Here is a 15,886-nt window from a genome sequence, read left to right on the forward strand (position 1 = left end):
CGCCACTCGGGTCACCGACTGCCAGGATGAGAAGCCGGCCTGGCTCCACGTGTCCCGTTCTCGGAGGCTCACTCGGTCATAAGTCTCACCAGCCGGTGGATGGGGCGGTCGTAGGTGCTGCCTCCAGAGAGCAGAGTGACCCTCCGCACGAGCCCATCGGCGGACCTGTGTGCCTGCACCACGCGACCCAGAGGCCACCGGCTGCGTGGAGCGTTGTCATCCAGGATAAGGACCACGTCTCCGGCCTTCACGTTCGGCTCGATCTGGGTCCATTTCTTTCGCTGTTGTAGAGACGGCAGGAAGTCGGAGCGCCACCGCCTCCAGAACTGGTCGGCCATCTCCTGCACTCGCCGCCAGCGTCGTCTAGAGTAGGCGTCCTCCCGCCGAAAGGCGCCAGGCGGCGGCGCCACTACACTACTTTTGAGCGTTAAGAGTTGCATTGGGCAGAGGGGCTGGGGTTCGGAAGAATCGGAAGGATCGAGGACGGTCAGCGGGCGACAGTTCACTATGGCCTCCGCCTCGGCCAGAAACGTCCTCAGCAGCTCATCATCGAACCCGCCCTGCTGACAGTGCGCTCTCAGAACGCCATCCAGCGCTGCTCGTGTTGAACGTATCATGCGTTCCCAAACGCCCCCCATGTGGCTGGCGTGAGGGACGTTCATCTCAAACTTTGTCATCTCGCAGTCGTGACGAAGGAGACCTCTTCTGAGCTGATCCGTGTCCATCTCGCTGAAGGCGTTCTCCAGCTCACTCTTGCCGCCCATGAAGTTGGTTCCGCGGTCAGAACGCAGGAGCCTCACTGAACCTCTTCGCGCGACAAAACGCCTGAAAGCGTTTAAGAACGCGTCTGCTGAAAGAGAGTTCACTGTTTCAATGTGGATGGCGCGGCTGCATAGGCACGTGAATAGCATGCCCCACCTCTTCACCTGACTGCGTCTCTCCCTCACATAGTAGGGCCCAAAACAGTCCACTGCTGAGTACGTGAAGGGCGCCGCTTCCTGAAGCCTGTCGGGCGGCAGGTCGGCCATCTTCTGTTGCTGGGGTCGCCCACGCAGCTTCCTGCAGGTCACGCAGCTCTGAAGATACTGCGACACAGCAGACCTCGCCCCGATGACCCAGTAGCCCGAGGTTCGTAGCCGACTCAAAGTCGTTCCACGCCCCGCGTGCCCCGCAGCCTCATGACAGTGAGCGACGATCAGATTCGTCACATGCGACTTCCTGGGCAGAATGATTGGGTGAACTTCAACATCTGGGAGTCTGCTCCGCCTCAACCTTCCACCCACTCGCATCAGCCCGTCCCTCACGAACGGGTCAAGACCAGCGAGCTCGGTTCCGTTACGGCTGCTCATCACCACTTCTCCGTGGTCGTTGGTGCTGACCTGCACCATCTTCATGAACTTGGCTCGGTCTTGAGTCGCTTTCAGGATCACTCGCTCCGCCTCCTGAAGCGTTTCCACCTGGAGCTCTGTCACAGGCGCTCTGGATCTGTCGGTCGCTTCTCTGTTGACCTTCCTTTTCTTCACCTTGTCTCGCAGGAGCCTCACGTACAGCAGGCAAACAGCTACCGCTCGCTTCGCCCGGTACCAGTCGGAGAAGTACTCCAATCGCTCCGAGAGGTCTGCATACTTCGTTCTGGTGTCGGCCTTGAACACAGTCACTCTCTTGAGCTCCTTGTCCTCTGGATCCACTTCGGCACGTTCTTCAGGTTCGGGCAGGTCCGGCTCTCGCAGAAACCCTGGTCCATGCCACCAAAGGTCACTGGTTGTCAGATCGGCGGCCGAGCATCCCCGAGACGCGAGGTCAGCGGGATTTTCGGCAGTGCCCACATGCCGCCACTGGTCTGGTGAGGTGCGGTCGCGAATCTGCTGCACCCGGTTGGCCACGAAGGTGTGGAACCTACGAGCTTCGTTGGATATATATCCCAGAGTGATCATGCTGTCTGTCCAGAAGTATTCATTGGACACGGCCACGCCCAGCTCCCTTCGAATGAACTCACTGATCTTCACAGCGAGCACTGCTGCAGCAAGCTCCAGTCTGGGGACTGTGATGGTCTTGGTTGGCGCCACGCGGGCCTTACTCATCACCAAGGTTGAACTCACTTCTCCGTCTGCTCCAACAATGCGCAAGTAGCTGCACTGGCCGTAGCCCTCAAGACTGGCGTCCGAGAAATGGTGCAACTCTATCGTTCTTGCGCTGTTCAGACCGTCCGCTGCGTAGCATCTGGGCAGGCTGATGGCTTCCAAAGCCAGCATGTCCTCTTGCCATTCGCTCCAAGCCCTGCAGATGTCATCTGAAACTGGCTCGTCCCAGCTGAGACCGTCACGACAGAGATCTCGGAGCAGAAGCTTGCCGAGCAGAACGTATGGGGACACGAAACCAAGAGGATCGAAGATGGCGCTCACCACAGAGAGAATGCCTCTTCTGGTGACAGGTCTCTGCAGCGTCTTCGAGTCTCGACGGAGAGACTTCTGGCTGCTGACGTTGATGGCGAACGTATCATTCTTCGTGTTCCACTGGATACCCAGCACACTTTGCGTGGAGGGCTCCTCGGTCTTGCCTAGCTTTACTGATGACTGACAAGCAGCTTCATCACCGTCCTCCACCTGGGCGACCTTTCGGAGGACATCTGCCTTGTTCGAGGCAAACTTGTGCAGACGAAACCCCCTCTTCTCACATGCCGACTTCGCGCCGTCGATCAGGCGGACGGCGGCCGACTCGTCAGCGACAGACGTCAGACCGTCGTCGATATAGAAGTCCTGTTTGATAAACTCGGAGACCTCTTCATTGCAGTCCTCTGCGGCTGATCTCAGCGCGTACATCGCGCACGCTGGCGACGACCTGGCGCCGAACAGATGCGTGGTCATCCGGTACACCTTTGGCGTTCGTCGGACGTCTCCTGCCTCCCACCAGAGAAACCTCAGAAGGTCTCGGTCTTCGGTGTTCACAGACACCTGATTAAACATACCTTCCACGTCACATGAAACCGCCACTGGATCTCTTCTGAAACGGCACAGGATACCTGTCAAACTGTTAGTTAAATCGGGACCCTGAAGAAGGCACTTGTTCAGGCTGACACCCTGATACTCCGAGCTGCAATCGAACACTATTCTCAGCTTTTGCTTCCGGGGATGGTACACCCCGTGGTGAGCAAGGTACCAGGTTCTCCCTTCCGGTCCATGATGATTTTCAACTGGCTCGGCATACCCCTTCTTCAGCATCGTTTCCATGAACTCAATATAGTCGTCGCGGTACTTTCCACCCTTCAACAGCCTGGACTTGAGGCTCTTGAGGCGTTGCTCAGCTGCTTCTCTGTTGTTAGGGAAAGTAGACCCGCGCTTAAGAGGTAGCGGCATTTGGACGTGTCCGTCTTCTTTTCTGCGAAAGCCAGAGCTCACTTTGCTGAGGAACTCCCTGTCCTCCACTGAAGAGCCCATGCTCGACTTGTCTCGGGTTTCTTCGAAGTCCTTTTCAAGTACTCTGATGAGATCGAGAGGGCTCTCACGAATCTTCGTCCTGAATGAAAAGTGACAGATTCTCTTGCGACCGTCTCCCGTGTCCACGTAGCGACACATGCTGGAGCTCTCCTCTGTCGAACCGACGATTCCCCAGCCCAGTGCCGTCCGTACAGCCCAGGGCTCGTCGACCTCCCCTGGCCGCACTTCCTGAGGTTTGATGGCTCTCGGACAGGACGTGCCGAGCAGAAGGCCGATCTCAGCTGACTCATAGTAGTCTGGGATCTGGTCGGAGATGTCCACCATGTGCCTCCACTCGAGCGCTGTCTCCCTCCGGGGGATTGATGACCTGGAGCACGGGATGCCCTCCCTTGTGTAGCAGGTGGGCAGACGAATCTCTTCAGAGGCCTCTTCGGAGTTCAGAGGCTGGATGACCAGGTCTTCAACTGCTTCACTGTCGATCGTGGTTTGTCCCGCGATGGTGCTGAGATCCAGTCTGGTCTTCCTTCCTCTAGCACCCACTGCTGCGCGGGCAGACTTAGTGACGAAGCAGGCGTCAGATTGGGCATCAAGCAGCGCGTACACAACCACCTTGCGTCCGGGCTGCTTCCTGTTGCTTAGCAGCACGGGTACGACCAGGCAGTGGCAAGAGTTGCTCACCGATTGCAGACAGGTAGCCGCTCCTCCGACTGCCTCATGCGCTGCTGCTGCCGCGATTTCCGGGTCATGCAGGAGAGTTGGATGCTGTCTGCCACATGTGGCGCACTGGGCCTTGCGGAGACAGTGTCGCCACAGGTGCCCCTTCTTCAGACAGCCTCTGCAGAGATGCAGTTCTGCAACCATCCTTCTTCTGTCAGGCAGCGACATATTCATCACCTGCGGGCAGGAGGTCAGCACATGGTTTCCTTGACATTTCAAACACTTCTTTACATGTGACTGCTCGGTAGAAGCTGTGAACGTTCGGGCTTCACTCGGTGTCTTCTTTGGTTGTCTTCTGTTTGTGCTCTCCCTTGTCCCGTGACTCAGCCTGTCTGAATACTCTGTTGTGACACCGCTCCCTACTGGTCCACATGCGATTCTTGCCTCCACAGAGACGAACCGGACAAACTCTGAAAATGGAGGGTACTTGCTGCCTTCTCTGGACTTGTTCCCGTACAACCAGTCGTCCACGATCCTCTTCCAGCTGTCCACTAGATGTTTTGGCAGCTTCTTCAACATCACTTCATTTTCCATGTGGTCGTCCAGAACTGCCAGGTTCCTCATAGAGCTTGAAGCTGCTGCCAAACAGTGTTCAAGATGGTCAGCGAAGTCTCGGAGGCCACGACCATCTCCCGCCTTGATGTTTGGCCACTCCCTGATCTTGTTCCGATAGGCGTTGGCGACAATGAAGTCATTCCCGAAGCGGTCTATCAGCTTCTCCTTCGCCAGCTTGTACCCTTCTTCTGTTCTGAGATGCAGCAGGCCACTGATGGCTCTCTTCGCTTCACCACCAGTGTACTTGGCCAGGAAGTGGAGGCGCTGAATTGAAGATTCTGTCTTGCTCTCGATGTGAGTTTCGAAGGAGCTGAGCCATAGGTTGAAGCGTGCAACATCACCTTTGAACACCTCAGGTTCCAGAGTGGGGAGATCAGCAGTCTTCTTCTGGTTCATTAGTAACTTGATCATCTGTGCTGCAGTTGTCTCCCCATCGCCTGTCTTCTCAGCTTGAGCAGGTACTTCTTCATGATCTGTTCCTGGGCGTCCTGCAACATCAACAGCTTCAACTGCTGGAGCTTCAGCTTCACCTTCTGCAGCACACAGAACCTTGATCCTGGCTTCACTCATCTTCCTTTCAATTTCTCGATCAAGTATTTCTTGTTCTTGTGCCATCACCTTTTCCATCTCCTCCTTTCTCCTTTGCAGCTCCAGCTGCCTGGCAGCCATTGATGCTTGAACTTCCTTCTCTGCCTTCAGCTTCATTTCCTCCACCTTCATCAAGAACAGTTTGTCTCTTACTGCTTGTGAGTTACTGCTGCACTGGGATCCACATTCCGAGTGACTTCGGCGGAGTGCTTGAGCAGGATGAGCTGTCAGGTAGTCCTCAATCTGGGCCTTCCAAGTGTTGAGCTGACCAAGCAGACTCTGGTGCTCCACCTGCAGTTCGTCTTTCTCCTCCTGTTCCAACAGGGAGCACAGAACCTCGTATGTCTGGACCAAATCCACATACTGATGTTTCCATGCATCAAACTCTGCTTGAATGAATGACCTGTCTCCTTGTGGGATAGCCTCAACGATCACTGGTCCTGTCGAGACTAGCTGTGACGTCAGACCTTTGTACGTCTTCCTCTTAACCTCCACTTGATACTGTGCTCCTTTCTCAGTAGGTTGGAGAGGCCTTCCTTTACTTGACTTCATTTGGTGGTCCATTGTGACTCAGTTCAGGTTGGGAGCAGATTAGGCAGAAAATGGGATGGAGGAATGGAGTGCCCAAGTTAGTAACTACTCCTAAAGTGGTCAGTATTGGTACTTCTAGCTCTATGGGAATGAGGTAAGTACAATCTGATCACATGTTAGTCTAGCACTCATTGTGAAGCCCAAGCAAAACAACAGAAAATGATAACTGCACAATGTCTTGATGACAACCGAAATGAAATGATCATCTGGCCCGCAACTACATTGAAAACCCTCAGGGCCTTGTCTCAAATTGAGGGCAACAAAATCAGCAGATCTCTAAAGTAGGTACCTGAGCTCTCACCAATCAATGTTCATGAACAGAACATGTTGGCATTTCAGTTAAAAGTGGTAAATAAATCACAACATATGAAGGCACAATAATTAAAATCAATTCCGTCTACCAATCTGTCTTCACTACTGTCAACTCTGCCATTACGACTGGCAAACAAAAAACAACTGTTATTTACTGACAACTATCACTCCCGGTTTACCCTCAACCAGTACTGCGGCTTACCCGCAACTATTACTGTAACAGCTACTGTTAGACTACAATCCGCCTTTTCTCTCCTGTGCTGTATTATGCCGTAATACTGAAAAAGACCATAAACATAATAAATAACCGAACCAAAGATATCACACGATAACATACAATGAACAATCACACCATTTCCACATTTCATTTCACTTTTAACTTACGTTGTAGCGGGACGCCCGCAGCGCATAGTCTGAAGAGCCGGGGTAGTGCCACGCGGTGGGTACAAACTATACAAACACGCGCCACATTCGAAGGCATTGGTTGGCATGTTGAGACTACGAAATAATTCGACGCTGCCTCCAGCCAACAGCTGTCCGAGGCAAGGACCAGCAATGCTAGCGCCACCTAACAACGCTACCACTGCCATCTGGTGGTCACTTTCCCTTTCAAGCGGGCGGCCGTACACTTTCACTTTCGGCTACCCGCGGTCACACGGAGTGTAGCCGTAACCAGACACCACCGACTGCCCCGAGTGTAGCCCTGACCAGACACCACCGACTGCCCCGAGTGTAGCCCTGATCAGACACCACCGACTGCCCGGAGTGTAGCCCTGACCAGACACCACCGACTGCCCCGAGTGTAGCCCTGACCAGACACCACCGACTGCCCCGAGTGTAGCCCTGACCAGACACCACCGACTGCCCGGAGTGTAGCCCTGACCAGACACCACCGACTGCCCCGAGTGTAGCCCTGACCAGACACCACCGACTGCCCCGAGTGTAGCCCTGACCAGAGCCCTGCCCGGAGCCGCTCGGCGAGTGTAATGACTGGCTGTGCCGTTGCGCTGGCTGTCAGGTTGGTACGGAGCCGTGGCCGACCGAGCCGGAGGTGGCGGCTGCTGAGCAGCGCCAGTCGACCGAGGACTTGTCTGAGGTGCGTCCGATGCCACCCATCCTTCATCTCAGCCAGTACGGCCTCAGCAGAGGCGCCGTGGCGCCACCCAGCCGGCATCTGCACAGCCAGCACGGTTACGGTTAGTGGTGTCAATCGGGCTACTAATATTTCGATGTACCGATACCGAACCAATACCGATTCGGTATATGGTATTTCATACAAAAACTCGTGGTTTTTCCTGGCATTATGGAAGCCCACTGAGATGTAATAAACTTAACCCGCGCCCCGTAGGGCTATCGACGGACCCTACCACCCGTAGGGGAGGGGCCGTTTCGGCCCCCCCCCTAAGATCTCGGAAATTTACCGGCCGATTTTCAAAATTCAAACGGTGTTTGATAGCCCCACCGGGGAACTACCTTGTGACTAAATTTCATTGACCTAGGTCAAACCGATGACGTCACAGGTCAGGTCAAAGGTCGGATTTTAACCGTTCACAGGTATTTCAAGAAATGTGTTGTGAAATCGAGTAAATTGGTAATTTATTGAAAACCATCGATGGTACATTGTTCGTCAAACACATACTTTACTATCTGAGGTCATTGATACCAGGTCAGGTCACAGCGAGGTCAGGTCACCGGGGGTCACAACATGAAAGTGTCGTGTGATACATGTTTTATGGTCCATTTTACATGACAAATGCGATTATGTGGGTTAGGCAGTCTTTGGGGCCAGCCTGGGTCACATTTTGGTGAAGGTCAGGTCAAGGTCAGGTCAAATTAGGTCAAATTTCAAAGTTGATATTTTTGCATAAAATGGGTATCGATTCGATGCAGCTCGTCACGGGGAGTCTAATGGTGGTCTTTGTTCTGCTCTACGAGGTCTAGAATTGCCAAAATTGAGTTTGAAAATTTGACGTCATCATTTTCTTCTTAAGTTCGGTAGATCCTCAGTTTGGCATGGCCATTGGAGCCCGGTATTCGGTAAAGGCCCTTCCTTGACTGGTACGGACCCTCAGAGGCTTGATATGGGCCTGTTTATACTACTAGGGGGCTTCTGTCGCCTGGTCGGACCCTCTCAGACATTCTAAGGACCTTACCAGACCTTTTAATGGCCCTCTCAGCACTGTTGTTGCCCCTCTAATGACTGGTATGGACCCTCTCAGGCATGATACGGGCCCTCCAAGTTCTTGCAAGGGCCCTCTCAGTACAGCTGCAGGTCCTCGCATGAGTGGTATGGGCCCTCTCAGGTATGGTACGGGCCCTCCTAGTCATTGCAACAGTCCTCTTAGTACTGCTGGGGTCCTTCCATGATTGCCATTGACTGACATAACCCTCAGTAATATGTCAGGGTACGGGCCCTCACATAACTTGTGGTGGCCCCTCAGTTCTGTTATGGGCCCTGCTGTGGGCCCTCTCGGTACTGATATGGGCCGTGTCACGCATGGGTGAAACTTTGACATCACCATTGGGGTCCCAAACGTCCAAAGGGGCCTCCATTCGATGGGGGCCTCCAAGCAACTAGGGGCCTCCAATGGCGGAAGCGCTAATTTACGAACCATGCCAAACCAAAACATGAAAAGATGACCGAGCTACAGAAGCCCAATTTACTGGGGCGTACGTTTGTTTGCATATCACATGAAAGCTCAAATCAAGACAAACAAGAAGCCTATCTGACGTTTTTACGTATTTCTAACGGCTTAGACTCTATCAAGTATATGCAGAGCACTGCACTACTGTTAACGCCAGACCCCTTGAGACCCTAATTTTTCGCGATTATTTTTAAATGCGTGCAAGAATTTCAACCAGGCTCAGGACATGGCCGTTTCAAGACCTGCCGAAACTTTTACAATTTAGATATTTTGTCGCCATTTCAATATTTCAGGCACTTCTCATTGACTCGTAATGTCAATGACGCGCGGCCCCGGCTTGGGTCAGCGCACGCTGCCCCGACTCGGCTACCTCACGTTACCGGGGCCCTGGCTTTGGGCGCGGTCTACCGCACCACCTAACAGGCGTGTTCGAAACCGCAGGAGATGATGATGAACGGGTTTATCGAAACTTGATTGGATGAGCCTATCGGTAATAGCGATTTCAGTGTGTGCGTTTATTGTTCGTAGTGGTGGTGTGAAATGTGGTTGGGGTACGACCGACAACCCGTCGGGGCGAATTATTTCGCACTGGGGTACTCAAAATTTGAAGAATTTAAGACGTTTCCATGAGTTTTGAAGGTATGGATAAGTTCTAAAAATCCGGTTCTCCTTATCTGGGCCATTAACTCCATACGGTCCAGGAAAGCTGGCACACTACCTTTAACAGTAGCTCACTTTTCCGCCGTCGATGCCATTACAAGTTGATTACAAGTGCCTAGTCGGTCACAGGTCTCACACAACACGTTACGGAGAGATGTATGAGAGATAGGGGAGATCCGGTTATGGTTAACCTGTGGAAAACGAATCTAGCAAAGTATAATTATAAACATGCATGATACAGACGCATACAAACGATGCCTATAACATTATTGCTTTGTGTGGTTTAATAATTGAAGCGATTGACCAATCGGCTGAGCTATGTGCAATTTTCAAAGTCAAAAGAGAGACGTACAAAAATATTTCTCGGATTGTCGCATGTGTTTTCCGTGAGCGTGTCATGGACTCACCCGCTCACGGAAATACTTCACCCAGAGTGGCGGAAGTAGATGCGATAATGCGATTTGACCAGACACTGCTCAGATTCTTGGCTTTTAGTCCTACAACTTACAGCTACCGACTTTTATTCAAAACGGCCGACGGCCAACCAGCAAATGACAGCACCAGAGGTACGGAGGCCATATTTATTTGCGAGCACATTCGTAGCCTCGCTTTTCATTAATCATTTAATGATGTAATTCAGAGCAATATTGGTACTTTGTAGGAAACCAAGATACCAATGTAGCAAAGCATAACGGCAGACTGGCAAATTGCAAAACATCAGTTTTCATAAACAACATGCAAAAGAGGCTTGGCAGGTGAGCAGGCCCTGTAGACCTGTACCCCTAGCTCTACGCAACAGAGATGAGTCGGCCCACACGCATCATCGCAGCTGACAGCCTAAGCCCTAAGATATTTGAATATCCGGGAGCCTAATTTCGCAGAACTTGGCAGATGATGTTCTTATCCGCGACACTTAGCAGTGACCAAACACGTGACGGCGGGAAGGACACTGCTGGATGAACTCTCGGATCAGTTTAGTGCGGTCCAGTGACATCACCCTCTCTGGATAAGTGGCGAGCACTGCGCTGTGATTCAGCCTTTCTTGGCTGAGGGTGGAGCGAAGCCAGGACTTGAGACGCCGCAGCAAACTGAAGCTGCGCTCCGCCGTGCATGATGTGGCAGGAGCTGTCAGAAGCAGCCTCGTTAGCGTAGCCACTTCGTCCAACAGCGCTCGCAGTTCTCCCTCTCCACTGGTGAGCTGCTTCACGACATCCTGCAGATTTTTAAGAGGTATGGAGGTTCCGTGAGATTTGCAGATGTCATGCAGCATCTGAACTTGCAAGCGAAGCCGGTCAGCGTTCATCTGGTAGAAGCCCGCTGTTTGGTCTATCGCATCTGCGTCACCGGTGATAAGGGCCCGCTCGCCAGTGGCCAGTACCAGCTCGTCAGAGCGGACGTTATCGCTGTAACGACAGTGGAGTGCCCGGTCGAGTTGGTCAATCGCCTCCAGGAAAACGCGCCTGTACCGCTCTTCAGGGCTGGTCGGATGCGCAGGTTCGGCACCGTCGTCCAGCCGGCGAGGTGGCCGCGCTTGGCGTTTCAGTTTGGGCTCGTCGATGTCCAGCCCGGCTGCGAGATCGACCGTCTCCGACCAGAAAACAGCGTGCCGATCTCGCTGTTCCGCCACTGCCTCGGAGAGCCTCTCAATCAGAGCCATGTTCTTGGCGATGGAGTTTGACTTGCCTTGCACAGCTCGCATGACAGGCGTAGTCATATGCAGAATGTGCAGAGAGAGTCGCAAACCGTAGTAGAACGAGAAGTTTTCCATTAACCTGGCGAAGCCGTTGGCCTTGCTCCTAACATCTGGTTTTACCGTCTTGTCGGCGGCGACGCTCCTCAGCGTCTCTCGCAGTGGATGGTAGTTCTTCATGATGGAGGTGATCGACGACTCACTGCATGTCCAGCGCGTCGGGCAGAGCGGACGCAGTGAGCTCTGCGATCCCATGCTGACCATGTGCGATAGTCGCTTGGGCGAGTCGCGGATGAACGTGATCAGTTGACCAGCCTCGTGTATGGCGTCACGAAGCTCATCGATGCCGTCCAGGCAACCTTTGACGACCAGGTTGAGTCTGTGTGCTGTGCAGTGAATGTACACCGCTCTCGGCTCCACTGCCTTCACTCGCGCTTGCACCCCTGCGAAACGAGCCGAAAGGCTATTACTGAAAGGCTGTGGTTCATTTTCACCTGAAGCTCAAACCGATTCGACTAGTTATTTGGACTGAATTAAAATGTCATACCAGTAAAACGCCTTTTGGGCGAAGAACGAGCGAGCGAGATAGTGAGCCCTGCACGCGGAAGGGCGATAGGGTACTTCCAACGGGCTTAAAGCACCATTCTAACCAATACACTTGTCATATTCTTACAGAACCTTGCTAGAAACAGTTAAACCTCAAAGTGTATTTGCTTAAACGCAGCGATATCGCTGCGTTTATGCATGACTTTATCGAAGTGTTCACTTTCTGTCCTGATCTAACACCTTCAAAGGGCAGCTCCGCTCATTAAAATCAAGTACAGATAAAATAATTATGTTGTTTCCAATCGCCAATGACAAGTACAAGTGTTAAAATATAAAGAAAGTTTTTCGTAACGCTTTCAACACCATGACCTATTCATTTTTTCCCTCCCTCCCTCTCTCTCTCTCTCTCTCTCTCTCTCTCTCTCTCTCTCTGTCTCTGTCTCTGTCTCTGTCTCTGTCTCTGAAATATCGGTTTATGTAATAGGTCTGTGTAAATAGCATGTATAATAGTCTGATGTATGAAATAGCCGTCTCACCGCGAAACTCTCCCGCCATGTTGCTCGCTCCATCGTAGCATTGCCCACGCAGAGCAGTGGCCTTCAACTGGAGTCGCTGTAGCGCATCGAGGATGAGGTGTGCAAGTCTCTCGCCGGTAGTCACGTCAGTCTGATAAAGACCGACGAAAACCTCCTTCACTTCGAACACCTCGGTCACGTATCGAAGACAAATGGACATCTGCTCCTGCTGTGTGATGTCGGTGGTTTCATCCACGATGATGGCGTAAACACCAGATTCGGCCACCTCCGCACACACTTCACGGAGGACAGCGTGAGCCAGCTGTCGTTGCATCTGTCGCTGGATTTCTGGCGACAAGAACGTCTGTTGACCTTGCTCCTGGCGTTTCAGCCACTTGGCGAGGTCTGCGCTCTCCAATGCCATGGTTCGCAGTGTCATTCGCAGGTTTCCCAACTCTTCGTCATGTCGACGCAGGGGGAGTCCCTGTGCTGACAGAAGAATTATCGCATTAAAGATGTGACGAAGGGCGACACGGTTTTCTTCTTGTTGCCTGGCCCTGCCCGTTGAAATGAGGAGCGCTGTGGAGCTTCGGGAGCTGGTTTGTATTAGCCTTTTTGTAGCATTTACATGGCAGCTCGAGCTCTCGTGCCGAGCGAACTTCTTTGTGGCTACTCTACATGTGTCGAAGCCTCGCGAAATGAAAGCATTGTCGCACTTCTTCATGTCTCCCAGAAGACCGCGCTGGCTCGCCTCTGAGCAGACGGAGCACGTGACGGAACGTTGTGCCTTATCGTACCGCAGCCACTTGTGTCTTTTCTTCCAGCGTGGTTTAAAGGAGCCGGACTTCAGGGCTGGGTTCTTGGCCGGGAAGGAGTCTGAAGGGAAGAGGAATGCAACATATGATGTGGATTGTGGAACAAATCAGTCAAGGATGGAATACTCCGTTCTGACGCAAATGGTAACTCAATCAACTGTTCAGATAGGAGAAAATATTTTGTGTGCTAGGAAATAATTGTTCGAATTAATGTTAATTAATTATTTTCCTCTGACTCGTGTTCGGGATACTAGAGTCGGCTATCAGTTATCACGTATAACGGTACAGCTGTAGGTACTCAAGCAGCCGTTTGTGAATTGTCACGGTAGCGGACAGGTAAGCGGCACAGGTAGCCCCCAGATTTCCATTATACTGACCGTCCGTGGAGTCCCCGTCATCGATCTCGACGGCTGCGCCACTCGGCGGCCTCTGGACACCGGCCGCGGGGACTGATGGACCCGGCTGTCGGGTGGCAGCGGCCGACCCCGAACAGGACGGGAGAGGATCTGCCAGGGGAGTCGGCTATCAGTAATCACGTATAACGGTACAGCTGTAGGTACTCAAGCAGCCGTTTGTGAATTGTCACGGTAGCGGACAGGTAAGCGGCACAGGTAGCCCCCAGATTTCCATTATACTGACCGTCCGTGGAGTCCCCGTCATCGATCTCGACGGCTGCGCCACTCGGCGGCCTCTGGACACCGGCCGCGGGGACTGATGGACCCGGCTGTCGGGTGGCAGCGGCCGACCCCGAACAGGACGGGAGAGGATCTGCCAGGGGAGTCGGCTATCAGTAATCACGTATAACGGTACAGCTGTACTCAAGCAGCCGTTTGTGAATTGTCACGGTAGGGGACAGGTAAGCGGCACAGGTAGCCCCCAGATTTCCATTATACTGACCGTCCGTGGAGTCCCCGTCATCGATCTCGACGGCTGCGCCACTCGGCGGCCTCTGGACACCGGCCGCGGGGACTGATGGACCCGGCTGTCGGGTGGCAGCGGCCGACCCCGAACAGGACGGGAGAGGATCTGCCAGGGGAGTCGGCTATCAGTAATCACGTATAACGGTACAGCTGTAGGTACTCAAGCAGCCGTTTGTGAATTGTCACGGTAGCGGACAGGTAAGCGGCACAGGTAGCCCCCAGATTTCCATTATACTGACCGTCCGTGGAGTCCCCGTCATCGATCTCGACGGCTGCGCCACTCGGCGGCCTCTGGACACCGGCCGCGGGGACTGATGGACCCGGCTGTCGGGTGGCAGCGGCCGACCCCGAACAGGACGGGAGAGGATCTGCCAGGGAGAGTCGGCTATCAGTAATCACGTATAACGGTACAGCTGTAGGTACTCAAGCAGCCGTTTGTGAATTGTCACGGTAGCGGACAGGTAAGCGGCACAGGTAGCCCCCAGATTTCCATTATACTGACCGTCCGTGGAGTCCCCGTCATCGATCTCGACGGCTGCGCCACTCGGCGGCCTCTGGACACCGGCCGCGGGGACTGACGGACCCGGCTGTCGGGTGGCAGCGGCCGACCCCGAACAGGACGGGAGAGGATCTGCCAGGGAGAGTCGGCTTTGACCCCGAACAGGACGGGAGAGGATCTGCCAGGGAGAGTCGGCTATCAGTAATCACGTATAACGGTACAGCTGTACTCAAGCAGCCGTTTGTGAATTGTCACGGTAGCGGACAGGTAAGCGGCACAGGTAGCCCCCAGATTTCCATTATACTGACCGTCCGTGGAGTCCCCGTCATCGATCTCGACGGCTGCGCCACTCGGCGGCCTCTGGACACCGGCCGCGGGGACTGATGGACCCGGCTGTCGGGTGGCAGCGGCCGACCCCGAACAGGACGGGAGAGGATCTGCCAGGGAGAGTCGGCTATCAGTAATCACGTATAACGGTACAGCTGTACTCAAGCAGCCGTTTGTGAATTGTCACGGTAGCGGACAGGTAAGTGGCACAGGTAGCCCCCAGATTTTCATTATACTGACCGTCCGTGGAGTCCCCGTCATCGATCTCGACGGCTGCGCCACTCGGCGGCCTCTGGACACCGGCCGCGGGGACTGATGGACCCGGCTGTCGGGTGGCAGCGGCCGACCCCGAACAGGACGGGAGAGGATCTGCCAGGGGAGTCGGCTATCAGTAATCACGTATAACGGTACAGCTGTACTCAAGCAGCCGTTTGTGAATTGTCACGGTAGCGGACAGGTAAGCGGCACAGGTAGCCCCCAGATTTCCATTATACTGACCGTCCGTGGAGTCCCCGTCATCGATCTCGACGGCTGCGCCACTCGGCGGCCTCTGGACACCGGCCGCGGGGACTGACGGACCCGGCTGTCGGGTGGCAGCGGCCGACCCCGAACAGGACGGGAGAGGATCTGCCAGCGAGAGTCGGCTTTGACCCCGAACAGGACGGGAGAGGATCTGCCAGGGAGAGTCGGCTATCAGTAATCACGTATAACGGTACAGCTGTACTCAAGCAGCCGTTTGTGAATTGTCACGGTAGCGGACAGGTAAGCGGCACAGGTAGCCCCCAGATTTCCATTATACTGACCGTCCGTGGAGTCCCCGTCATCGATCTCGACGGCTGCGCCACTCGGCGGCCTCTGGACACCGGCCGCGGGGACTGACGGACCCGGCTGTCGGGTGGCAGCGGCCGACCCCGAACAGGACGGGAGAGGATCTGCCAGGGAGAGTCGGCTATCAGTAATCACGTATAACGGTACAGCTGTAGGTACTCAAGCAGCCGTTTGTGAATTGTCACGGTAGCGGACAGGTAAGCGGCACAGGTAGCCCCCAGATTTCCATTATACTGACCGTCCG

General features: G+C 54.0%; 2 protein-coding genes across 3 annotated transcripts in view; one reads left to right on the top strand and one right to left on the bottom strand.

The window, feature by feature from the left end:
* The window catches only part of LOC122388483 (neuron navigator 3-like), a 326,891-nt gene that overhangs the window by 170,224 nt on the left and 140,781 nt on the right, over nt 1–15,886 (top strand). For both annotated transcript variants that reach the window (XM_043379619.1, XM_043379620.1), the window contains exon 10: nt 7,216–7,393. In XM_043379619.1, coding sequence (XP_043235554.1) covers nt 7,216–7,393 — 178 coding nt within the window. The remainder of the gene's footprint in view (nt 1–7,215; nt 7,394–15,886) is intronic.
* Nucleotides 10,152–12,777, bottom strand: LOC122388484 (zinc finger MYM-type protein 1-like). Its single transcript, XM_043379621.1, has 2 exons — nt 12,275–12,777; nt 10,152–11,635 (listed from the first exon to the last, which is right to left on the bottom strand). Exons 1-2 carry the CDS (start codon nt 12,690–12,692, stop codon nt 10,416–10,418), a joined length of 1,638 nt encoding a protein of 545 aa, XP_043235556.1. The 5' UTR covers nt 12,693–12,777; the 3' UTR covers nt 10,152–10,415.

This window comes from Amphibalanus amphitrite, unplaced genomic scaffold (assembly GCF_019059575.1).
Source record: "Amphibalanus amphitrite isolate SeventyFive unplaced genomic scaffold, NRLGWU_Aamphi_draft 000324F_arrow, whole genome shotgun sequence".
Taxonomy (NCBI): Eukaryota; Metazoa; Arthropoda; class Thecostraca; order Balanomorpha; family Balanidae; genus Amphibalanus; species Amphibalanus amphitrite.